Below are 25,626 nucleotides of genomic sequence, written 5' to 3' on the forward strand. Positions count from 1 at the left end.
GTGTGTGTGTGTGTGTGTGTGTGTGTGTGTGTGTGTGTGTGTGTGTGTGTGTGTGTGTGTGTGTGTGTGGGGAGTCAGAAGTCGCGTTGGAGCTGTTGACCAGGGCGGGGAGAACAATGCTACTGTTTCCAGCCTGGCGTGTCCCGGGGCTCATTAGCACCGTGATGAAAGGTGGGGCACTGCCCACCACTTTCTCCCTCATGGTGACTACTGAGTCTCAGACACACACTTACTGTACCGCACACACACACAATCTCCACAGGAGGCTGCTGAGGGGAGGACAGCTCATAATAATGGATTGAACGGTGCGAATGGAAAGGCATCCAACACATGAAAACTATGTGTTTGATGTATTTGATACCATTCCACCTATTCCGCTACAGACATTACCACAAGCGCGTCCTCCCCAATTAAGATCCCACCAACCTCCTGTGACATAGACATAGCCTACACTTTTCCTCATAGACACACACACATACTTACCTTGTGCCATAGAGATACACCAAGAACCACAGAATATACCCAGCAAACCAAAATTGGTTCTGTGAAAGTTCCCTGAACATTCGTTAGGTTGTGGCAAATGTTCTCATAACACAAAAACTGTCCAGTTGTGCGGATGTCTGGGATGTATGATTGAATGCTGGCTTGGGATAAAAGACCTGGCTTGGGAACCAAACATTGCAGTTTCAAACCCCACATGTTCAGCTWGTCAACATATGAAGTGTAAAAAATATGGTTGTGTCTGTATGATTAAATGCTGTTCAAATGTCCTATGAATTAAATTAAAATACCATGTGTTCCAATATCACCTGCAATACAGTCCTCAAATGTGAATTGCCATTTATATCTGGATAGAAACACAATGGGGATCTATTCCAATATGCTTTAAAGAGCAAAACATTTGCATGCTGAGAATGTTGTGGGAATATTAGGTAAAACTTAAATATAAAATGTTCTAGAAATGATCTGAGGACCTCCAAGAGAAGGTAAATGTATATAGCGTGAACATCAATGGAATATTATATTAAACCTAAAACAAATATGCTATGAACGTCATAAAAATAGACTTATTTGGAAATTGTGGAACACCGTGKAACATTGTGGGAATGTTCTGTACAACCTATGTGAATATCACAAGAATATTATTGTGACATCTCAGACAACTCCCATAACTTAATGAAATTGTCACGTTCTGACCATAGTTCTTGTGTGTTTTCCTTGTTTTGTGTTGYTCAGGACGTGAGCTGGGTGGGCATTCTATGTTTTGTGTTTCTATGTGGGGATTGTCAATTGGCCTGATGTGGTTCTCAATCGGAGGCAGGTGTTTGTCATTGACTCTGATTGGGAACCATATTAGGTAGCCTGTTTTGTGTTGGGATTTGTGGGTGGTTGTCTTCTGTCTTTGTGTTCTGCACCAGATAGGACTGTTTCGGTTTTCACATTTATTGTTTTGTAGTTTGTAGTGTTCACGTTATTCTCTTTATTAAACATGTTGAACACTAGCCGCGCTGCGTTTTGGTCCTCTCCTTCATCCCAGGAAGAAAACTGTTACAGAAATGTTCTGGGAACCTTTAAAGAAGTTAGAAAGGCTGTTTTGTCAACATTCTAGCAACATCAAAGGAATGTTTTGTGCACCCTGATACAAACATTATCTGAATGTCAGCACAACTGGACAGTTTTAGTGTTTTGGGAACCTATATCTTGTCATAACTCCTTGTCATAATGTTCCCACAACCTAAAAAAACATTCTGGGTACCTTTAAAGAATAGACTAAATGTGTTCTGGGAACATTCCAGAACCAATTTTTGGTTTGCTGGGAAAACATTACTGCTACATTTGTCACGCCCTGACCGTAGATTGCTTTGTATGTTTCTATTTTTTGTTTGGTCAGGGTGTGATGTGGGTGGGCATTCTATGTTTGTATGTCTAGGTTTTGTATTTCTATGTTTTGGCCGGGTATGGTTCTTAATCAGGGACAGCTGTCTTTCGTTGTCTCTGATTGAGAACCATACTTAGGTAGACTGTTTTCCCACTGTTAGTTGTGGGTGGTTATTTTCTGTTTAGTGTTTGTATCACCTGTCAGAACTGTTTCGGTTATTCCTTTTGTTATTTTGTATTTAGTGTTCAGTTTCGAATAAATAATATGAACACGTATCACGCTGCACCTTGGTCCTCACCTTCTTCCGATGAATGCCATTACAACATTGTGTTATTACATTACTTGGAAACCTAATTAGAACTTTTTGGGAATGTTCTGTGGTGGTTACAGYTGTTGTGCACCACATTTAAGGTGAATGTTAGAACATTTCAAAGATATTTTATTTGAAAAACATTTGTGTTTTTGGGATGTTTTCATTTGAATGTTAGATACAACCCTTAACTTAAATGGAAATCTTAGCTAATGTTCTGGGAATGTTCCCGGTTTGCTGGGTATACACATACACACTACTGTGCTAGAGACACACACTATCTACCACATAGACACACTGGCACACTGGTCTTCTTAAGCCCCCTGCACATGTTCCTTCACAGGAGGTGAACCTGATGCCCAATGTGTCAACAGCAGTCTTCAGATAGTAAATCAAGTCCCATGTGRACCCATACATCTATACTCGCCACAATCTGCCCTTTCATAACAGCCTTAGAAGGGGCAGAGCGGTGTGTGCTTTAGGCCTATGAGTATCAACAGTCGGGCACTCCAATACACTCTCTTATCACCGAGCTGGGGAATGTGGAGGAGGGCACCAGAGTCAACAGAGCCATGCAGACCCATGCAGGCCCAGCAGGCCACACACCCAGGCAATGACTTCCTTCTGCCCTCTGAGGCAGCACCCACCCAGACATCGACTTCACAGCTCACTGGCCCTCACACTGATGACAGCAGCTGTCACCAGCAAAGAGGAGCATAAACAATGTCTGAAGAAATGTAAAATGCAAATGCTCCATGTATTTCACCTTGAAACATACTAGCATGGAATTGCAGTCGTAGGTCTTCTGTGGATCTGGAATGTGATGTTGGGTATGTTCTTATCATTGGGGTCCCAATAACAAACACAAGAAATGTTGAAGTGTAATTTTCACTCCCTTATATTGACTCTTATCCACCATCTCCCACTTTCACTTATCATCCCTTATAGTTGTAGAACAAACATATTTGAAATAAATATGAAATCAAACTTCTGACTTACGGCAGTAGTAATACCATGGCCAGAGCAAAAACAGGTCAAGCTCTCCTGTGTTTCTGTGACTATAGGACATGGAGGCGAAAGACTGATAACCTTACAATCTGCATCAAAATGTCAACAACAACAAAACATTTAAAAGGAAAAATAACTGATTCCCAAATGGATTTGTAACCAACATCCCTTTAAGTCCAGTGCTTTATCCCCTACACCACATGTGGCCCATATGATTGGGCTTTGACAGCATCCAACCCACAGCCAGTCTAAAAAGAGCCATTGTGTTCTTCAACTGGGCCTAACACCAGAGGCTGCCATTAAAGACTGTATTTTTTTCTCTCCAAGTCTTCTCCCAATCAATGGGGCTGATCCTGTGCTGCTCTGAAGAGTCCTTCCCATCTGGGACGGGACCGGACGTGTTCGAAGGGCAGCAAGAGGGTCATAATTAAGACGACTGCTGTATAGCGCTCCAGGCTGTGGAGTGTTCCATTATCAGGCCCACTGTGGCAGGGGATGGAGTGCTCCATTATCAGACCCACTGTGGCAGGGGATGGAGTGCTCCATTATCAGGCCCACTGTGGCAGGGGATGGAGTGCTCCATTATCAGACCCACTGTGGCAGGGGATGGAGTGCTCCATTATCAGACCCACTGTGGCAGGGGATGGAGTACTCCATTATCAYGCCCACTGTGGCAGGGGATGGAGTGCTCCAGTGACATTGTTCAGGCCATAGCCCTGGTGAGCAATGGGAGAATGACTGAAGCCACGGAACAGCCATTCATTATCACCCAGACTGGAATTCACTCAATTGGGGATAAGGTTTTTATAAGTAGAGAGAAAAAGTATTTAATTCCCCATTTTCTATACTGTACCCATCTGCAGATGCACAACCAGGTCACACTATCAACCTTCCGAGCTATGAAACAAGTGTTTGTTTGGGTGTTCATAATGAGACAGAGAAAGAAAGAGGGTCTTAACGGTTAACTGGCACCTTGGTCCCGACAGAGGTCAGTGGAGACCATTTTTGTGCCGCGTGTCATTTCCTGTCTTGTTGGCGTCTCCAGCACAGAGGCCCTTGCTCGTTTATTTTTTTTACAGTTTCCTATTTCTCATTTTTTTACTAGCTGCTTTTCCCCTGTAGGGAGGGGCAGGTGGGGATGGGGGGTGGCCCTGTGTAATGGCCCCCTAGACCCCCCCACTCCTCAACACACTTGCTCACAATGGGGGCTCTGTAACACAGCCCCCAAACCTACTCCTGCCTTCCCCCAAAACAGGAAACCACGATCTGCCGAGCTCTTGTTTTTCTACTAATTTCCTGCTTTCCTGCCCCTTCCACAGATTATTTTCTTTATTTTCTGTGTCTGGTTCCCCTCAGATTAGATCCCTAATCTACATTAGCTCGTGTGCATATGGAAACCAGTTGCTTTAGCCATGTCGGTTTGTTCTACAGTCCAGAGTTGCAGTTCTACCCCACTGCATGCAGCCTTTTCTGTCATAGCAATAATGACCTGCTAATAACAAATAATAAACAAGCCCCATCATTACCCTTGAAAACACAATCAAAAGAGACTACTGGCACATACATACAACCCTCAGTTGGAAATACCATAAAAAAACATCCAGGTGATTTAAAATCATACTGTAAATAGTGTTTCACCTGAAGGTACATATGGTTACGTCTGATGTGGGTGCAACTAAAAAGGAGCCTGTTCTAACAKTGGGTAATATCAACCATGCCATGTCACAGCGCTTTAGAGTTAACTGTCCTGAAGGAATCTGGCCATGACTGGCACTCATTTAAACTGTGGTACAAACTYCACGCTAGTTGGGGAAAGGATGTACTGAAATAGCCATGTATACTTTTATTTGAAGTGTAACATTTCCTAGGTTGATTATAGGTTTCTACAGTCTGCTGCTAGTGGTACTGGAGATTATTCTGCCAAGGAAAACTCTGTGGATTTACTGACTCCAACRCTGAGTTCTGGAAGGAACAGGGCTAGATGACAAAAGGGAGGCAATGCCCACTTTGGCTCTTCTCTTGATTGCCATTAGTATGCATGAGGTCCTGTTAGCAACACTGTTATACACAACTTCACCCACGGAATTGGGTGAATTGACCACAATTCARTTTAAGTCAACAGTATAGACAGTATAGTATAGAGGTCATTCATTTATAATGCACGGGGTGATTTATTTTTTGTCTTTCTTGTTGGCTACTTTTCCCTGTTTGTATATGAACAACTGTCCCCCTGTGTAGGACTATCATAACAGTGTGGGGATATTAGTCCTGAAGACCAGCCAGCTCTTATATTCTACAGTTTTCAGCAGTAAATMAACAGAAGGGTCCTAATAAAACAGGCAGTGAAAATATGAAAATGTAGTAAATCCATAACATTATTTGAAAAGCAGACAAAAACAAAGGCAGAAATAGGCCACCTCCTCCACCGCTCTGCCAATGAGCTTGCAGACAGTAGTCTGGAAATACTTCATTCAGAGTTAGGAGTGGGCCAACTCTACCACAGGGAACGAACTGGTAAACAATGCRGTTCATACAAAATATCAATGAAAAGGAGCGCAATCACAGGCGATGTGAGAAAATGCATCCAGTGGGCGGAATGCAGCGAGTAGAGGAGTAGTGAGAGAAAGAGAGGGGTGGTGGAACCGTCCGGTAGAGTGAGAGACAGAGAGGACTGGGAGAAGGGGAGATGCAAAGAGGAAAGCAGAAAAGGAGTGAGAACGGAAGTGGGGGGGAAGGAAACGGAGAAACCTCAAGAACTTATGAAGGAAAAAGCCATTGAAATCATGTCAGGTTTGCTGCATGTGCATTCAAGAACCACTGGTATATAAGGAATTCTGTTTAGTAATGAGCTTATGAGAGGGCTTGCTCGCCATTTCAATAAACGCCTAGAGCCACGATTAGGTTAAGCTTGCAATACAAACACTCCCCGTTCCTTCAGTTTATCTCCCAGACACATCTGGAGTCTATCAACTCCAACAGCCCCCCCCCTTCTGTTTCCACTCTCTAGCACGCTTAACCCCTTCCTTACTCAACCCCTCATGTCACACACACTCATTAAGTGACCGTTGCCTCACAGGGGCCATTCAAAAGCGTATGCAGGAAAAGGTACAACACAAACGCTCATTTGTTTGGTTAGTGAGAAATGAGACTCCTGTGTCCAGCCATCTCTGCTCCAGCCAGGAGTTCAGGTTGTTTTTGGGAGGATGGCTGAAATCAGAGCATTCCTGCAGCCTGGATCTGGGCTCTGCTCTGCTGTGCCCAGAGGGTCTAGACAGCAGGGCTCCTAGCCACGGCCACGGCCACCTCTGGATTTACAGGGCAAGGCAGTGCCCACCTCTGCACTACTCCCACTCATCAAGGTATAATTTGCTTAGCCTCTGTGGAAATAATGTTAATCTCCCCCACCAAAGAAAACAACAAGACTTTATATAAGGGAAACTGCTGGTGCACTCACTCTCTTTAACCAACAGCCTTCATACCATCTTTAGCCATTTCGTCTCCACTTCCCCTGCGTTGGATGGTAAAGTTGTTTAACTTGGCCTAGTTCCTAACCCTGACTTCTCAGAATGGCAGAGACGATTTCAAGGTCTGCTTCAGCAGGGCTCAAGCACAGCTTGAGAGGCTCCTGCCTCTACTTTATATAACTGATGTTATCAGGACAAATATGAATGAATAGGACACAGTATTTCAGAGACACAGTAGACTTATTTCAATCATATCATGGACATTAACCCTCTGCTATACTGTCTCCCTCTCCACATCTACAAATTCCCATGCCCTTCTTGACTTATGATGACCAGTAGTTTCAATGCAAACATCCCCTCATTCTTAGCCTTCTATATAAATCACAAACAAGTGTGTATTTCCTGTTCTTAGCTGAAGTGGCTTCAACTAGGCAGGAAGTGAGGGTAAAAAGAGAGAAAACAGCCCACTGCAAACCAAACATTTCTTACAGACAAACCATGGTTAGAATAACTATGAATGGCTGTGATTGGCTATGAAGGAAATGTATAGGTCAGGAAGGATCACGTCCAACAGTGACTTTTGAAAAGGCTGTGAACTGGCTCCATCCTGCTTGGCAGACCCAATCCCATGCAGCTAACTTAGCTCTTCCTTTCCTGTCCACCACAGTGCRCKTGCTCCTTCACCTATCCACTCTCTACCTCTCCACTTTACCTCTCCCCTCTGTTCTCCCTCTCCCTTTGTGCTCCATCTCTCCCTGTAGGGTGAGCAGGCTGGTAATGAGGGCCCCTTGTGCCCTGGCTGTCCTGTGTCCCATGGTGCAGTGGGGGCCTGTTGGACAGGAGCCAGACCCCCTCTCTGCTCATTATTCTCATTACTTCGCCTCAAATCAGTGCAGGACAGGCTGCTGGGATCTGTCCACAACTCATAAAGGTCCCTGCTCGTTAGTGGACCCGCCTCGTTAGGGCCTGCGTCAGCTCCCATCAGAGAGGGTGTGCTGTGAGGAGTTGGGGGTACAAGGAAAGGTGTGTGAGATTGTATGTGTGTGTGTGTGTGTGTGTGTGTGTGTGTGTGTGTGTGTGTGTGTGTGTGTGTGTGTGTGTGGTGTGTGTGTGTGTGGTGTGTGTGGCGTGTGTGCAATAGAAAGCTGTGTCATACACTAGAACGCTGAAGTATGCAGTAGATACAACTGTAGATATTGGGATACAAACCTTTCAAAAATAACTACAGTACAACACACAGATATCCTGTAAAAGGGAAAAACAAACAATGCTAAATTGCTCCCTGCACTTGGGTGGCTTGGCAAGTTGGAAGTTTATGAAGGCAATAGCGGCTTTGAGGATGTTTGGCCTTAGGAAAGACCTACTCTGCTCTGGTTGGAGGAGGGGTTCCTGCCCTGTAGCTGTGCTTTCATACTCATAACAGCACAGCTCTGATTATACTCAGCTCTGCCTCTGCTTGGACTTCTGTTTCAAACATGGCTGAGTAGACTGAGAGGGACAGCAGATCTGTTTAGACATCGACTTCTGGAAATTATGCATGGAGGAGTTCGGGATGCCCATAATAGGATACACACACAGGAGGTAGACGGACACTGAAGTTGAGACTGAGATACACTGAAATGTGGGTGCATTTGACTGTCTGGTTGCCCTCCTGAATTTAGGGAAGGACTGCTGTGGTGTTATTCCCTGGTGTGTGTTACCCAGCCCTCGTGGGCTGGCCTCTGATTACACCGCTGACCACATACAGTATATGAGTAACTGCTAGCCACTGGACCAAATGACAAGCACATGTAGACAACAGGCTGGAAATAATGAGCAGACCTGAATGGTGACCAAGATAGAGACAAAACAAAACAACTCAGCAGCTCGCAGGGGAGGACAACAAGCTAAATACATTTCGTTTTTTTAACTTCACATGTATCCGTTCCTATCCATCTTCGCCCCGTTGGATTTTGAATTATGTCAAGGTGGGATATTTTAATATGAAGACAATTTTAAGTGAAAGTGATGAAATGCTGAATTACAGAGTGTGAAGCTCAAGATGAGTGAGCAGACCTCCAGTGCAGTGTGTCAGAGGGCCGGTGAAGGTCAGAGGTCTGASCAGAGGAGTGAAACGAGCCCTGTGTGATTTACATCATGTCATCTTTTGCGGCAGACGCCCACAGCTCCTGCCGAGTGTGTGTGTGTGTGGTTGTGTGTGCGCCCTTACAGAAAAACCACATACATTTGACATGTTTTCATGTGATAACGTGACAACATGTTACTACACGTGTGAAACATGAAAATACATGTGAAAACATGTGATGACATGTCAAGTGTTCCAAAAAAACGTTTTCACATTTTTCACAAAATTTTACATTTTTCAGTAATGGTGTGCGTGTGTGTTTGTTCTGGGTTCTGTGTCTCTCTCACTAGGTCATAGTTGTACTGTAGCCCTGCAGAGCTGCTCAGTCCCTTACCCCCTGCTAGTTTTACCACTGTCCCAGGTACAAGGGCCTTTTAATGGGCAAGSTCAGGTTACCCACCCCACTAACCCAGGGCACTCTGGGGGGTCTTATCTGCACCTGCAAAAACAAGCAATATCATCTCATTTTACATCAAACAAACAGTTCTGCTCAAGCCTCTAGTTTGTCAAAGCCCCATACCACTAATCAAATCTCAGCTAAAGGGTCTAACAATACAGGTCATAAAGGTGAGCAAACTAAGCTTGAAATGGGTGAGGATCTAACTAGGATTTCTCCTCTGGGTTATAGAGAGGTAGGTAAGAACACGGTCACACAGGTTTTCTTGCCTGGCGTATCTCACATGGTAGACAATAACAGAGGGTCTAGCAGTTTCTGCAAATGTAGCTCTTTTTTCCAGACCTGGCATGTCTGGGTTGAGATCCAGTAGGTAGGTACTAACAAGCTAACAACTGCAGCAAATTACAATATTTGTCTTTCTTCCAACATTTTGGAAAAGCTTGTTAACTTCATGTGTGGCAGCTCAGAGTAACATGTGGAACTAATATTGCTTAAGCACCTCCTCCCCCCGCCCCTCCCCCAAAACTGCTGCCTCCTAGACATGCACAGTTGTTGGCCCCATTTCATACATACTGTACACTACAACACTGTATACTCTCATTTTGTTGACGCAATGTAAAACTCCCTTCATCAGGGTCACTCAGCCTTAATATTTGTGTTCTTATGTTGACAACAGCAAGGACATTTTGTGCCACTGATGAAGATCAAATCCTCAGAGGACTCAACTGTCATCTAAACTGTAAGGATCGATAATAAACAGCCAGTGAACTAGCTAGGCACTGAGACCCTACCTCCATAGCGTAAAGCCAGCCAGCTGCCTGCCTCAGTCTGAGCCGCAGGCAGTGCAGGCAGCACCAACAGCCTGCTCCTCCATGGATCCTCTTATCTTGTCCTGTAGAGCAGGGCTTCCCTGATAATGACGGATGGTGGTGTAATTATGCAATCTTTTTCACATAAATAACCACTCTCAGTATTTCATCTTCCCTGCTGAAGCCAGCCCACTGGATAGCCMAGCTGCGACATGCATAGATCTCCCTGACCCCCTGTTTCTGTGGGTCCATATGGGCTCCAAGCACACAGCACCTAACCTGTTGTCTTTAAACCTGCCAATGTTGAACTTATGAGTGAGACCCCAGGACAGGATCAGATGATGTGAAAATGACAAGCGTACTCACAGTTTCTCCAAGGCGTAGAGTCCAAGAAAGGATCCATTTCTCAGAACCCTGATCCGATTGTTGCTCAAAATTCTGTAAAGAAAAGTGAAAAACCAAGATATCATTAGTTGTGCTTCATCAAAAATATTGAAAAGCACAAACATCCAACTCATACAGTAGCCTACGAGATCTATTTGTCAGACCCCTAATTAGGATATGAAAGGAGTAAGTGCAAAAGCAGAGAAATAGATGACCAACAACTCAATTGCCCAGAGAATGGGTTTCAGATCAAAGTAGGACTCCTCTAAGAGGGTCAGAATCTTTATGAGAGGATAAGCAAATTGCATGTTGATTTCCCGAGCAGCAGTCACACACATGATTACCCTGGCCAGAGACATTACACTAAGCTGTTTCCAATTAATCCTAAAGACAAATAGGAAATTGAGATTGGGGGGTGGGAGTGGGCGATAGGAAGCTGTAATCATGATAATCATCCTGGATAKATTTTTACATCAGAAGCCAACAGCGTCCACATCAAAGGAAAGTCTGCGATCGACATGACAATTACTCTTCTCCCTATTGGCAAATCATCTGGCTTATAGGGCCCTTATCAGAAAAGAGGGTGAGGCGCTTTCTAGGACCAGCATGCACTGATCAGAGCAGGCGATCCACTTTGGCTTAGAGGGCATCATGGGAAACAGTATTTAAAGTAAATCAGGCATGCCAGCCTATAGGTACCCAGTGCAGTCTAAGTCAGCTCAGACTGACAGAGAGGCTATCTTTACATTCCACACCACTACAGAATCCCGCCAGCTCTAACCCTCTGACCTGCCCCAGACACAGCCAGGCCCCTGTCAGGTCGGCTGTGTGTCGTGGGTCCTGTCAGGTCAGCTGTGTGTCGTGGGTCCTGTCAGGTCGGCTGTGTGTCGTGGGTCCTGTCAGGTCGGCTGTGTGTCGTGGGTCCTGTCAGGTCGGCTGTGTGTCTCTGGGTCCTGTAGGTCGGCTGTGTGTCGTGGGTCCTGTCAGGTCGGCTTGTGTGTCGTGGCCCCTGTCAGGTTCGGCTGTGTTGTTCGTGGCCCCTGTCAGGTCGGCTGTGGTGTCGTGGCCCCCTGTCAGGTCGGCTGTGTGTCCGTGGCCCGTCAGGTCGGCCGTGGTGTGCGTGGCCCGTAGGTGGCCGTGTGTCGTGGCCCCTGTCAGGTCGGCTGTGTGTAGTGGCCTGTCAGGTCGGCTGTGTGTCGTGGGTCCTGTCAGGTCGGCTGTGTGTCGTGGGTCCTGTCAGGTCGGCTGTGTGTCGTGGGTCTGTCAGGTCGGCTGTGTGTCGTGGTCCTGTCAGGCGGCTGTGTGTCGTGGGTCCTGTCAGGTCGGCTGTGTGTCGTGGCCCCTGTCAGGTCGGCTGTGTTGTCGTGGCCCGTCAGGTTGGCTGTGTGTCGTGGCCCCTGTCAGGTCGGCTGTGTGTGTGGCCCTGCAGGTCGGCTGTGTGTCGTGGGTCCTGTCAGGTCGGCTGTGTGTCGTGGGTCCTGTCAGGTCGGCTGTGTGTCGTGGTCCTGTCAGGTCGGCTGTGTGTCGTGGGTCCTGTCAGGTCGGCTGTGTGTCGTGGCCCGTCAGGTTGGCCGTGTGTTCGTGGCCCCTGTCAGGTCGGCTGTGTGTCGTGGGTCCTGTCAGGTCGGCTGTGTGTCGTGGGTCCTGTCAGGTCGGCTGTGTGTCGTGGTCCTGTCAGGTCGGCTGTGTGTCGTGGCCCGTCAGGTCGGCTGTGTGTCGTGGCCCGTCAGGTCGGCTGTGTGTCGTGGCCCTGCCTGTCAGGCGGCTGTGTGTCGTGGCCCGTCAGGTGGCCGTGTGTCGTGGCCCTGTCAGGTCGGCGTGTGTCGTGGCCCGTCAGGTCGGCTGTGTGTCGTGCCGTCAGGTTGCCGTGTGGTCGTGGCCCCTGTCAGGTCGGCTGTGTGTCGTGGCCCGTCAGGTCGGCTGTGTGTCGTGGCCCGTCAGGTCGGCTGTGTGTGTGGCCCCTGTCAGGTCGGCTGTGTGTCGTGGCCACTGTCAGGTCGGCTTGTGTGTTCCGTGGCCCCTGTCAGGTCGGCTGTGTGTCGTGGGTCCTGTCAGGTCGGCTGTGTGTCGGGCCCTCAGGTTGGCCGTGGTGTCGGGCCCCTGTCAGGTCGGCTGTGTGTAGTGGCCCCTGTCAGGTTGGCTGTGTGTCGTGGGTCCTGTCAGTTTGGCTTGTGTCTGCACACTGTGTTCCCGTGATCCTCAGCAGGGAAGCAGAGTAAAGCAGGGGCCAGGCTCAGGCGACAGCTCGCCATCATTAACACCCCCACCCCCGACTCACTACGCCCTCTGCTCATTCCCCGGGGCACTTAATAGGCTGTTAGTGAGATGAAGTGTGTTTTTAATCGATGCTGAGGAACAGAGAGGAGCACGGGTGTGTGTGTGTGTTTTAAAAGAGGAAGCTGACTGTGAACAGCCTATGAGATTTACAGATGCAGAAGAATCAGCCAGTCCCCAAACTTCCTGCCACATCAATAAAAACACAGCCCTCATCTCCTCGCCTTTTTGTTGACTTAACGAACAGATTTAATCACCACGCCCCTTGTACAGCACCAACCGGTCACTTTGTCAACTAAGGGGTTGATAATGAATACATTGGTCATTAGTCACTTAATCAGCACTGTAAGAAATAAACTATAACATTGGTATACTGACAGTGTCTAAATGTGTAGCTATCTATCCTTCTACTTCAACTAGGCTAATGCTTTCCCTTCCTTTTTTTCCCTGAAACAAATTATATTCAAATCCATATGCAAATAAATGTGCAGAAAATGCAGACTCATGTGTATCGTTGTCGTCCTAGGGCGTAGCCTGAAATTGAACCTGTGACTTCCAGACCTATGGTCTCACGCTTCAGTTAGGCACAGTATCTCTCATATAACTCGATGCAGGCCTGAGATGAAAGCTACAGAAGATCCGGAACGGCCTGAATAATTCAATACAGATAGCAGAGCAGACAGTCACATCTGGCAAAGCAACAAGCCATTTAATTCAACACAGAAGTTTAGATACTGAGAGTTCCTTTTTGACTAAGCTTATTATTCAGAGAGAGGCCGATTAGTCTGAGGACTGTGTGTATGTGTGCTTGGGTGCTTGAGTGCGTGCACGTGTGTGTGCATGTATGTGTGTGTTCATGTTCAGATTTTTGCGTGTTTGTGTAGTGGGTGCGTGTGATAGACAAAATAGGGTCGTCTGAGCCAATCAGCTCAGTATCTAAAACTATTAGCCTTAAGCGCATCAATTTCAACAGAATATAATGAAACCTACAGTATTTTCTACATTGCACAGAAGAACTTGAAAGTAAATACACAAACATGTAGCGTAAAGCACATTGTGGAAACATAAGACGTACATTTCCAGGAAAACAAAGGGTCTGGCGATTCAGGACTTTAGCATATCATTTTCCTAGTCTAGTACACCCGTGTATCTCTGATGTCTGTAGCAGAGTGCAAATTGTTCTTTCACAGGATCAACACAAACAATAGTGAGTAAGACACCAAGAAAGAACGAGGGTGAGACAGAGCTCTGTAAACAGCCTGAAATAGGCTGTATGCTCCCTCCCATTAGGCTAAACAGGAAACCAGACAATTAGCTGTTTGTTCAGGACGCGGCAGACAGAGGTTTGGGGTCAGGAGGAGAGCACTTCCTGGACAGCCAGGAGACGCACAGAGCAGAGCGCTGTCCATGAGCAGGTGGAAGACAGGAGTGACCGGAACAGAGAACAAGCGAGGAATATGAGAAACATTCACTGCTACATCGAAATACACAAAGGCTGTACAGAGTATTGGAGTATCTTTAGAAGCACTAGCAATGAGCAAGGTCTGTGCTTGATTGAAAAAGCATGGGTCACATACACTATTCATCACTGAAGTGAGGAGGAGGAGGAGGAGGAGGAGGAGGAGGGGAACACTGCTGCTCACCCTGAACTTGATAGAGTGGCCTGTGTTGTTTGAATGGTCTGCTGCGTCTTCACACTGACTGCCCCCTTGACAGACGGCACATTGAGTTAGTCTGCCTCCAAATGCAATTGCAGCTCTATGGTGCGCGATATGAAAAGTGCACTAACTCAATCCAGACATTCTCTAAGGTACAGCAGAGCTGCATTAGCCTCATTAATTTGGCCCTTTCAGACCAGCGGCCTATCAGAGATCAGAATCAGTAATTAAATCTAACATCGGTGTGTAAACCCTGGGCTGCAGGTCGGCCTTGGGGGACACATAAAGACACTTCATCTAAGACCATTCAGTGAAGATCAAACACCAGCAGGGCCAATGATAAGAGACAGGTCTTCCAAGATGATTCAGCTGTTGGAGCAGTAGGTCTGCTGTTGTTGCTAGAGGTTGAGTGTGTACAGGTCACAGCCCTGGTGACAGGCACACATACTCCTCTCATCTCATGTCTCTCCTAATGGGGATACGGTACCATGACATGATTACTCAACCGGATATAGTCACTTCAGAGAGATGGAGAGCATACTGTAAAAACAGAAAGACATCCCATCCTTGAGCTCTGTTTCTATAGAAACTGCTGGTATGCTATACCTTAGCCCTCCCTCTTTGTGCATGGCTGAGACAGTAAGTCAGTGAGATGCACACTGACTGCCAGACACAGGGCCCTGTCCCAGCAGTACAAACCACAGCAACCCCTCCCTAGTCCGTGCCAGTCAATTTGTTGGTTTGCTCAATTTGCTTCCTTAACCCACAATGCCTTTGAGGGAGACATGAGGGCATGTCACCATGTCCGAAATTGTATTCATTCACTGATTTATTTTTGCTCCTTCCTCTCTGGAAAGAGGAGAGGAGAAATGGTGACTCCAGGCTACTGTTTGTCTCAGACTAAACCTTCTCAGCTGAGTGCATCATCGCTCTGATCAGCTCCAATGTTACCACACACTCACACAGGTGTGAAGGATTGGGTAGATGGAGCTGGTGTGTGGGAGGGAGTGTCTATGTCTGTCTCTATGTCTGTGAGTGTCTCTGTGTGTATGTACGTGCTTGCATCTGTTCATCTGTGTTTCTCTGTGTGTCTCTCTGTGTGTCTCTCTCAGTGTCTCTCTCAGTGTCTCTCTACGTGCTTGTCTCTTTCTGTGTGTCTCTTTCTGTGTCTCTTTCTGTGTGTCTCTCTGTGTGTCTCTCTGTGTGTCTCTCTGTGTGTCTCTGTGTGTTTGTACGTGCTTGCCTCTGTGTGTCTCTTTCTGTGTGTCTCTTTCTGTGTGTCTCTTTCTGTGTGCCTCTTTCTGTGTGCATCTCTGTGTGCCTCTCTGTGTGCCTCTCTGTGTGCCTCTCTGTGTGTTTGTGCATGCTTGCCTACAGCCGCACTGGGTTTCAGGTCATCCTCTGCCAGGATTCTTTTTTTAGTGAATATGTGTTCCTCTGGTGGTAATCTGAAGGCATGCTACAGTATGTACAGCTATTCAAATGACAGCTGAGGGGAAAAAAGCAGGTTTAGGACAAATCTCCACTTTATAAAATTCTTCTCAAACAAGACAGGATATCCTCTCTTTCAAATCGCACATATCTGTTCCCAATAAACATTGTTGTAAAAATAAACTTTCATTCTGCTCCACTGTGTCTCTAGCATGGTCTCATTCCCTTTCTAATCATGTCCTTGTTTCTAGCCCTTCTCTCTCATTAATTTGCCTTTTGGTTGGCCATCATTGTAAATACGAATTTGTTCTTAACTGACTTCCCTAGTTAAATAAATGTTCAATAAAATAAATAAATAAATAAAATAACTGTGCTAACAATCTTACATTTGATCATTATGACTTGCAATCAAATCAAAAGTAAAGAAAATAAGTGTTGTTACAAAGAAACAGACAAAACATAATAAAGACTAACTAGATGATAGTTAGATGACTGTATGAATGAAGAGTCCCATGTTACCATTTTCCTGATCTCTGCTGCTTTCCCAAATGCCCTGGCTTCTTGGAGCCCCTCTCTCCCTGTCTCCACTCCAGAAGGTACTTTAGCTGCAGGCTTCTACAGCCGACCACAAGTAGGATAACAGTCTTAAGGAGGGATTTCTATTTAATAAGAATCTCTCTGCAGGCTAAGCTCTCCGCGCTCATTAACCATCTTTAACCTGGCAACCCAGCATCTCATTACAACAACATCAACAATCTCCCTCTCTATCATAACACTGATCATCTACAGAGTCGTCCAGAAACAAACACCCAAGGCTGCAGGAGACAGGGGAGAGGGGATTGGGGTTCAAAGATCAGCCATGGCTGTGGCCCGTCCTACTAAACACCCTGGAAACACAATCAAATGGAACAACATGAGCCCTGACCATGGGCCCTGTCCCCAAAGCAAACAAAGAGAGGTGCAGGCTCAATGTAATAAAGAGTCAAAACAACTCATGTGCCACTGTGTAAACATCATTTAACTTTGGAGAGACCTCTTTGCTAAAGGACCACACACAAGGTGAAAGACAAGAACCCTTGAAAGAGTTTGGTAACGCGCCACAAACTCAGCACACGACATAAAGCCCTGGCTCAGAGATTAAAAGACTAATAGGAGCCGTCAATAAGAAAGCTGTTCAAGGAGAGTTTGTGCATCACAATTCAATCCAGTTTAATCTGCACAGTGATTTTATACTGAACGCATTGGATTATTTCACAGCAAAATGTAGCCATTTAAATCCAATAACCCATTGAAAGTGATTTATAGAGGAACTTGAATGAGGCTTTTAAACATGGAAGAAGTGACTTCATGTCTCTTAATGCTAAAAAAGACAAAATGCACCTTTGTATACCTTCTCAGTCTGGATACTTCCACTAGAATCCCATACATAGCTTAAAGTCATTCAAAACAATCTCCTTGAGTTTGAGCAATTTTTATTTACAGCTTTAGAACTCAGTGTCCTGGCAGTGCGTAGGAGAGCAGTTCCGTAAGCAAGCGACATGGCAGCTTTAAGACTCAGTGTCCTGGCAGTGCGTAGGAGAGCAGTTCCCGTAAAGCAGCGACATGGCAGCTTTAGAACTCGTGTCCTGGCAGTGCGTAGGAGAGCAGTTCCCGTAAAGCAGCGACATGGCAGCTTTAGAACTCAGTGTCCTGGCAGTGCGTAGGGAGAGCAGTTCCGTAAAGCAGCGACGGCAGCTTTAGAACTCAGTGTCCTGGCAGTGCGTAGGAGAGCAGTTCCCGTAAAGCAGCGACACGGCAGCTTTAGAACTCAGTGTCCTGGCAGTGCGTAGGAGAGCAGTTCCCGTAAGCAGCCGACACGGCAGCTTTAGAACTCAGTGTCCTGGCAGTGCGTAGGAGAGCAGTTCCCGTAAAGCAGCGACATGGCAGCTTTAGAACTACAGTGTCCTGGCAGTGCGTAGGAGAGCAGTTCCGTAAGCAGCGACACGGCAGCTTTAGAACTCAGTGTCCTGGCAGTGCGTAGAGAGCAGTTCCCGTAAAGCAGCGACAGCGCCTTTGAACTCAGTGTCCTGGCAGTGCGTAGGAGAGCAGTTCCGTAAGCAGCGCACAATGGCAGCTTTAGAACTCAGTGTCCTGGCAGTGCGTAGGAGAGCAGTTCCCGTAAAGCAGCGACATGGCAGCTTTAGAACTCAGTGTCCTGGCAGTGCGTGGAGAGAGAGAGTTGTAAAGCAGCGACATGGCAGCTTTAGAACTCAGTGTCCTGGCAGTGCGTAGGAGAGCAGTTCCTGTAAAGCAGCGACATGGCAGACTCTTTTTCAATAAAGGCATGACGAGGCTGGAAATTGGACTGAAGAGGACAGACAGATTGGGTCTGTGAATATTGCGGGTGAACCCACAGTTTTATTAAAAGCTCCATTACTTCACTTGGCTGTTAACAAGCTTCTCAAGGCCTCTTAGTCTTTCGAAGTGCCACGTCTAATTCATCAAAAGCAATTTCCAAACTACAGCACATTACATAGCACCTTCCTCACGCTCACCTCATACACATGGAATGGACTAGAGTTGGCCTCTAACAGACTAGCCCCAGCCAAAAGGTTAGCCAGTTAGCTAAAGGCTGTCCYCCCCTCTCCACTACTTTAACAAAAACTACTGCAAGGTGTGTGTGAGTATAATATTTTTTATATATGTTTTATTGTCACACACTGGATAGGTGCAGTGAAATGTGTCGTTTTACAGGGTCAGCCATAGTAGTARGGTGCCGTTCACAGACTACACACTATACAACATAACGTTTGATCATAGGGTGGTAGAGTGATGAAGCCTTTGGATGTGAGTGTAACTTTTGGAATGGCTGGTGAGCATTTGAACAGCTTAGCGCCTGGTTTTCATTGACAATCCTGTGATATCACTGTTGGTAAACAAGTCATGGACGAGGAGCAGGTCTGCTTCACAGACACATGGAGCTGGTTATTATAGGGTTAAGGGGTGTGTTCACTTGTTAGCTGGCTACTGAGGGAGGGCYTCTAGTCACTTGCACACACATACTTTCATTGTGACATGTCACAGCCCTCAGTCCTGCTACTAATGAAGGCCCAGACCAATTAATGCCGCAAGCCACAGGAGCCCCATCTCAGCAGGAGCATGTGTGTGTGTGTGTGTGCTTGAGTGCGTGCGTGCGTGCGGGCGTGTGTGAGAGGGGGTAAGAAAGAGACAGAAAAAGAGGGAGAAAGAGAGAGGGAGAAAGAGCAAGAGAATGTGTGTTTATGGTAGACCTGATTTATAATAAAGGGCAGGTCTTACAGTGCCTCTGCACTGGACTGGTGGCTCTGTCCTGATGGCCAGTTGAGGGGCCTTTACTCACCATTCAGTGCCCTGGCCACGTCCCAGACCCATAACAGGTGGAAGCGGGTGGACCAGGGAGCCTCCACAGCCACTCAGTGGTAGTTAGCCACCTCTGACAGGCAGCAGTTCTGTTTGGCCCAGGGGCACTGGCTCTGTCCTCAGAGGCTTGGGTCACCACAGTGAATACAGCGGCCACTGAACGCCCTTGAGCACAACGAGCACTTAAGCAGTAAATGTGTCTCGAGACATGAATGTGTCCATTGTCCCTYAGCCACCAGTGTGCTTCCAGCAGGGAATAGGGAGCCGTGCCAAACTACAAGTTCTATTTATCTCCCGTCATGTAAAGGAGTATCCATGTAATTGCACATCAAATGGTTTTGTAAAATCATATCACAAGCACTGATTGAGTTATTCGAGCGTTATGGAAAAGCGAGCAGAATCTCCTTGACGAGTTTGTTTGTTCTCAGAGCTGTGAGGGGTCATTCTTACTGTGCAGTTAAAGGCTGTGAAAACCAGAAAGTCAGACCGTGTACTTCCAAAGAGTGTAAGATGCTATGGACAATATTTGTTTACCAAACTAAAGGAAGGTCAACTCAAAGTAATAACTACATAAGATTAATATCAAATTGAAACTATCATTTGGCAGTTGAGTGGAATGTGTCCTGCCCTGAAGCTGAAGCTGGATGTGGGAGTGAGTTCTTGCATCTGATACATAGAACTGCTTATTATAGAGTATACTGCATTGTGCTTGGGTAACCAGGCTGGGCTAGTGAGTAAGTCTATGTGGTTTGTGGTTGTGTGTGTGTGTGTGTCCGTGTGTGTGACATTCAGATTTATCCATATGCACCAGCACATGCATATGTTTGATTGTAAAATGGCAAGCAGTCCTTCAGTGATTCCTTAGTCTAAAATTTAAATCTGGGTTTTATAAACAGTCTCTAATTAGAGAGGGGAGGATGGAATCCTATTTTAGGCTCAGTGGCCGTGCACGCCCTTCCCACATGTGTGCACACACACGCACATGCACACTTGTGCACACACACACACAGCGCTCCTGTGTGCAGAGATGGAAACAGTTTCAGGACAATTGAATTCATGAGAAAGCAACTTCCATGACATGTGGGTTATGCATTCTACTTTTCTTTTATTCAGGGTTTCCTTTGTTGTGCAACACAATTTCCTAAACCTGGGCAACCAACAAAGAATGAAAGATGAAAGATGTAAGCAAGTGGCTGCCTAGAATCCTAACAACCAAAGTAAAACACAGCAAGTAAATGTTAAAAGTACAACTAAGATTCCCATAGTTCACTGTCAACATCCTTACCAACCAACACAAGAGACGGTTAAAACCAGCAGTCCAACCTAGTCAGCAACTCGTGTCTAAAGTTTGTTATTTTAATGAGGCAATTTAGTGAATCTAGGCTTTTCAATCAAGTGGAATGTGGTKCATGCCTGACTAACATTGTCTCATTGTTCTGTCTCATAACTAAGCTCTGTTTTCTGTTCCAATGCAAAGACTGCTGGGAAATTGGTTTGCTTTTACAAAGGATAGGGACAAAATCATTCTGACCCAAATAACTTAAAGCTGGAATTCTTAATTGGTGAAACTGCCACGTCCATTCGCYATATTAAAACAACAAAGAAGTTACTTAAAACAACAAACACTACTATCTCCCACAGATATCATTGCACACGTGATAGAAAAGCAAATTTTCTTTACCACGTTGCAGGATGCTCCTCACCTCCGCTTTCTCAACAAAACAAAAACACTAACAGCGGCTGTGGGGCAGATAGTAGTAGTGTTTCCACTAACAACGCTGTTTGACTAGGTAAAAAGTTTGATGTTGTTACTTTAATGCAATACATACAGTGGAAGTGGGAAGTTTACATACACTTAGGTTGGAGTCATTAAAACTCGTTTTTCAACCACTCCACAAATTTCTTGTTAACAAACTATAGTTTTGGCAAGTAGGTTAGGACATCTACTTTGTGCATGACACAAGTAATTTTTTCCAACAATTGTTCACAGACAAATTATTTCACTGTATCACAATTCCAGTGGGTCAGAGGTTTTTACATACACTAAGTTGACTGTGCCTTTAAACAGCTTGGAAAATTCCAGAAAATTATGTCATGGCTTTAGAAGCTTCTGATAGGCTAGTTGACATCATTTGAGTCAATTGGAGGTGTACCTGTGGATGTATTTCAAGGCTACCTTCAAACTCAGTGCATCTTTCCTTGACATCATGGGAAAATCAAAAGAAATCAGCCAAGACCTCAGAAAAATAAATTGTAAACCACCACAAGTCTGGTTCATCTTTGGAGCAATTTCCAAACGCCTGAAGGTACCACGTTAATCTGTACAAACAATAGTACGCAAGTATACACACCAGGGGACCCACGCTCAGGAAGTGTCACGGTTTTCTAAAGTAGAACCCAGAAGCAGACCAGGACAAGGAGAGTAGGACGAGGTGAGTATTTATTTACAAGTTTAAACGTAGAGGTAGAAAGATCCAGGAGGCGGAGCGGGCAGCGGAGGTGAGTTGATGGGAGTGAATAGGCAGATCCAAGGGAGTAACAGAAGCCACCGACGACCAGGCAGGGATGGGGTGAGTGTTCGCGGGTGAATGACTGTAGACAGAACAAACGGAGGTAAGTTCAAGGCAAGCAAGACGTACAAAACAACAAAACAAACTCTATCAAACTGGAGGCTGATACGCTGGCACAACATACTGTTAATGGCTAACGATCCGGCAGGGAATGGATGTCAGGTCAGAGCTTATGAAGTGGAGGGGTGATGATCAGGACCAGGTGTGCAGATAGCTGATGGGATACAGGTGCGGGTAATCAGAGATCTCCCAACTAGCTACGTCGCCCGGCAACCAGACAGGGTGCGTTCCAGGACACCGGAAAAACACTCCAGGACAGAACACAGGCAAAAACAGACTCAGGAAGCGGGATTCGTGACAGTACCCCCCCTCCGACGAACGCCACCGGGCGGACTACCCGGAGCGCCAGGGTGGAGGCGGTAGAAGTCACGAAGCAGGTCAGCATCAAGGATCTGAGGCCGAGGAATCCAACTCCTCTCCTCTGGGCCATATCTTCCCAATCCACGAGATACTGGAACCCTCGACCCCGCCGCCTGGAGTCCATGATGCGGCGCACCGTGTAGGCAGGACCACCTCCGATCATCCGAGGACGAGGAGGAGGGGGCAACAGAGGACTGAGGAGAACCGGCTTGAGGCAGGAGACATGAAAGGTGGGGTGTACTCTAAGCGTTGCAGGCAACTTGAGTCGGACCACAACAGGATTAATGATTCTCTCCACCACAAACGGACCAATGAACTTCTGTGACAGTTTCTTCGACTCAGTCCGTAGAGGAAGATCCCGTGTAGCCAACCAAACCTTATCTCCGACGGTATAAGCGGGGGCAGGAATCCGGCGACGATTCGCCTGGATCTGATACCGGTCAGAAACTCTGAGGGCCTTCCTGGCCGATGCCAGGTCCGGTGGCAACGACGAGAATGTGGGCCTGGACAGAGGGAACCGAGAGATCCTCTCCTGAGAAGGAAACAAGGGAGGTTGGTAACCGTACAGGCACTGGAAGGGAGACATCCCAGTGGCAGATGAAGGGAGAGTATTATGGGCATACTCGACCCAGGGTAACTGAGAGGACCAAGAGGTGGGATCAGAGGAGACAAGAGGCAGGCCAGCGCAGCGATGGACTCCATCTTCTGGTTGGCTCTCTCCGCCTGACCATTAGATTGGGGGTGAAATCCAGATGTGAGACTGACTGTAGCGCATGGCCAACAGAAGGATCTCCAGACAGCAGAGGTAAACTGAGGACCACGGTCAGAAACAATGTCAACTGGGCAACCCGTGGACCCTGAAACCTCCCTAACAAGGATCTCGGACGTCTCAGTGGCAGATGGAAGCTTGGAGATGGGGACAAAGTGAGCAAACTTGCTGAATCTGTCCACAATGGTCAGAATGACCGTGTTCCCAACAGAAGAGGGCAACCCCGTGACAAAGTCCAGGGCCAGATGCGACCAAGGTCGCCGGGAATAGGTAGGGGTGGAAGAAGCCAGAGCTGGGCCGATTGGTACTCTTATTCTGCGCACAAACAGGACAAGCGGCAACAAACCTCCGGGTATCTTCTCCCATGGCAGGCCACCAAAATCGTCTGCGCAGTAGCGCCATAGTCCGAGCAACGCCAGGGTGACAAGCTATCTTGCTGGCGTGGGACCACTGAAGGACAGCAGAACGGACCGACTCAGGCACGAACAACCGACGGGTGGACCGTTACGGGGCCGGGCTGCGTCCGAAGGGCCGCCATCACATCCTCCTCAATCCTCCATGTAACGGCTCCCACGACAAAGTTCTGGGGAAGAATCGTCTCAGTCTTGGCCCCACTCTCTCCGTCTTGGAGAACATCCGGGACAAGCGTCCGCCTTGCCGTTCTTCGACCCAGGTCGGAACGTCAGGGAGAAATTGAAGCGTCCAAAAAACAAAGCCACCTGGCCTGACGGGAGTTGAGACGTTTAGCCGATTGCACGTAAGCCAGTTCTTGTGGTCAGTCCAAACCACAAACGGTTGCTCCGCTCCCTCCAACCAGTGGCGCCACTCCTCCAAGGCAAGCTTCACAGCGAGAAGCTCCGGTTACCCACATCGTAGTTTTCTTCTGCTGGTGAAAGACGACAAGAGTAGAAGGCGCAGGGAGGGAGTTTACCGTCAGTGGAGCTACGCTGGGACAGGATGGCGCCCACCCCCACATCAGACGCGTCCACCTCAACAACAAACTGACGGGAAGTGTCAGGTTGAGAGAGAATCGGGTCGTTGGTGAATCGGTCTTCAAGTCCAGAAATGCTTGGTTCTGCTCAGGAGTCCAACAGAATTTCTGGTGCAAGACGTCAGGGCAGTTAAAGGGGCGCCACCCGGCTGTAATCACGGATAAACCTCCGATAGAAGTTCGCAAACCCCAGGAATCTCTGAGCTGCAATCTCGTACCGGGCTGGGCCCAATCCCAAACCGCCGAACCTTCTCTTGGTCATCTTGATCTCTCCCCTGGAGATGATGTACCCGAGGAAGGACGTAGTGTGGGCGTGAAATCACACTTTTCAGCCTTCACGAACAGGCGGTTCTCCAATAACCGCTGCGGACCTGCTTGACATGCTGACTGGCTAGAAGGCTCCCTCGAGAAAATGAGGATATCATCCAGGTAAACGAACACAAAAATACAATCATATCTCTCAGCACGTCATTCACCATACTTTGGAACACAGCAGGGCGTTGGTCAGTCCAAACGGCATCACCTGGTACTCGAAATGTCCCATAGGTGTATTGAACCCAGTAAACCACTCGTCCCCCTCTCTGCTCGAACCAAATGATAAGCATTGCGTAGGTCAAGCTTCGTAAACACCGTAGCACCCTGTAAAGAGTCGAAGCAGAGCTCAAGGGAGGGATACTTGTTTTTGACCGTAATATCATTCAACCCCGTAATCAATACACGGTCGAAGAGAGCCATCCTTCTTGCTCACAAAAAAGAATCCTGCTCCCAGGGGTGATGACGAGGGGCGAATGAGACCTGCAGCTAGAGACTCTTTGATGTAGGTCTCCAAGGCTTCACGCTCAGGTCGAGAGATATGTATAACCGTCCCTTGGGAAAGGCATTTCCAGGGAACAGATTAATGCACAGTCATAAGGTCGGTGGGGAGGAAGTGACAGAGCCTTCTGCTTACTGAATACTTCACCAAATCGTGATATGTTTCTGGAACCAGGGACAAATCAGGGGGAGCAGACTCACTGACCTGACTGGGAACAGCATGAGAACAGGCAGTCCTAAGGCAGTTAGCATGACACTCAATGCTCCAACTAGTTACCTTACCGTCACCCAATCAAACGAGGGATTGTGTTCTCTCAGCCAGGGGTAACCAAGACCAGAGGAACATGGGCGAAGGCAGAATGAAGAAAGCGATAACCTCTGAATGATTCCCCGACAACAAACATCTTAACCGGTTCAGTCCTCATAGTGATCCGTGCCAGACTACTGCGTTCAGAGTGGTTGCTTCAATGGCTTCCGGCAATTGCTCCTTGGAAAGCCCCAGCTGTTCCACCAAGTCGGCATCAATAAAGCTGCCATCGGCACCTGAATCGATAAAAGCGTTCATCGCTAAACTCTGATTCTTATTCATGAGGGTCGCAGGAAAACGGGTCTGACAGGGTTTTGGGAGTTTGAAACTGGCTCGCTAAAATTCCTCCCAAAACTAGCGAGCCGGGCAGTTTAACGGGCGCTGAGGACAAGCGGAGATGTAATGTTCCGAGCTACCACAGTAGAGGCAGCTGTTGGTCTCACCGTCTACGTTGGCGCTCCTCCTTAGTTACCCCGTGTCGCCCCACTTGCATGGGTTCAGGATCTGGCGGCAAGACACCTCCACTAATCCGTGTGGGGAATAATGATCAACACGTTCTGGTCCACTTCCTGACCCGAATGGTAACCGAGTTGCTGATTGATTGGACGGGCCCCACTGCTTCTCCTCCTTCTCTCTCGG

At 47.2% G+C, this 25,626-nt stretch overlaps 1 protein-coding gene across 2 annotated transcripts in view; it reads right to left on the reverse strand.

Moving 5' to 3' along the window:
* Nucleotides 1–25,626, reverse strand: part of adgra2 (adhesion G protein-coupled receptor A2) — a 68,120-nt gene that overhangs the window by 29,806 nt on the left and 12,688 nt on the right. For both annotated transcript variants that reach the window (XM_023978802.2, XM_023978801.2), the window contains exon 3: nucleotides 10,359–10,430. In XM_023978802.2, the coding sequence (XP_023834570.1) occupies nucleotides 10,359–10,430 (72 nt within the window). The remainder of the gene's footprint in view (nucleotides 1–10,358; nucleotides 10,431–25,626) is intronic.

Source organism: Salvelinus sp. IW2-2015, linkage group LG33, assembly GCF_002910315.2.
Source record: "Salvelinus sp. IW2-2015 linkage group LG33, ASM291031v2, whole genome shotgun sequence".
Classification (NCBI taxonomy): Eukaryota; Metazoa; Chordata; class Actinopteri; order Salmoniformes; family Salmonidae; genus Salvelinus; species Salvelinus sp. IW2-2015.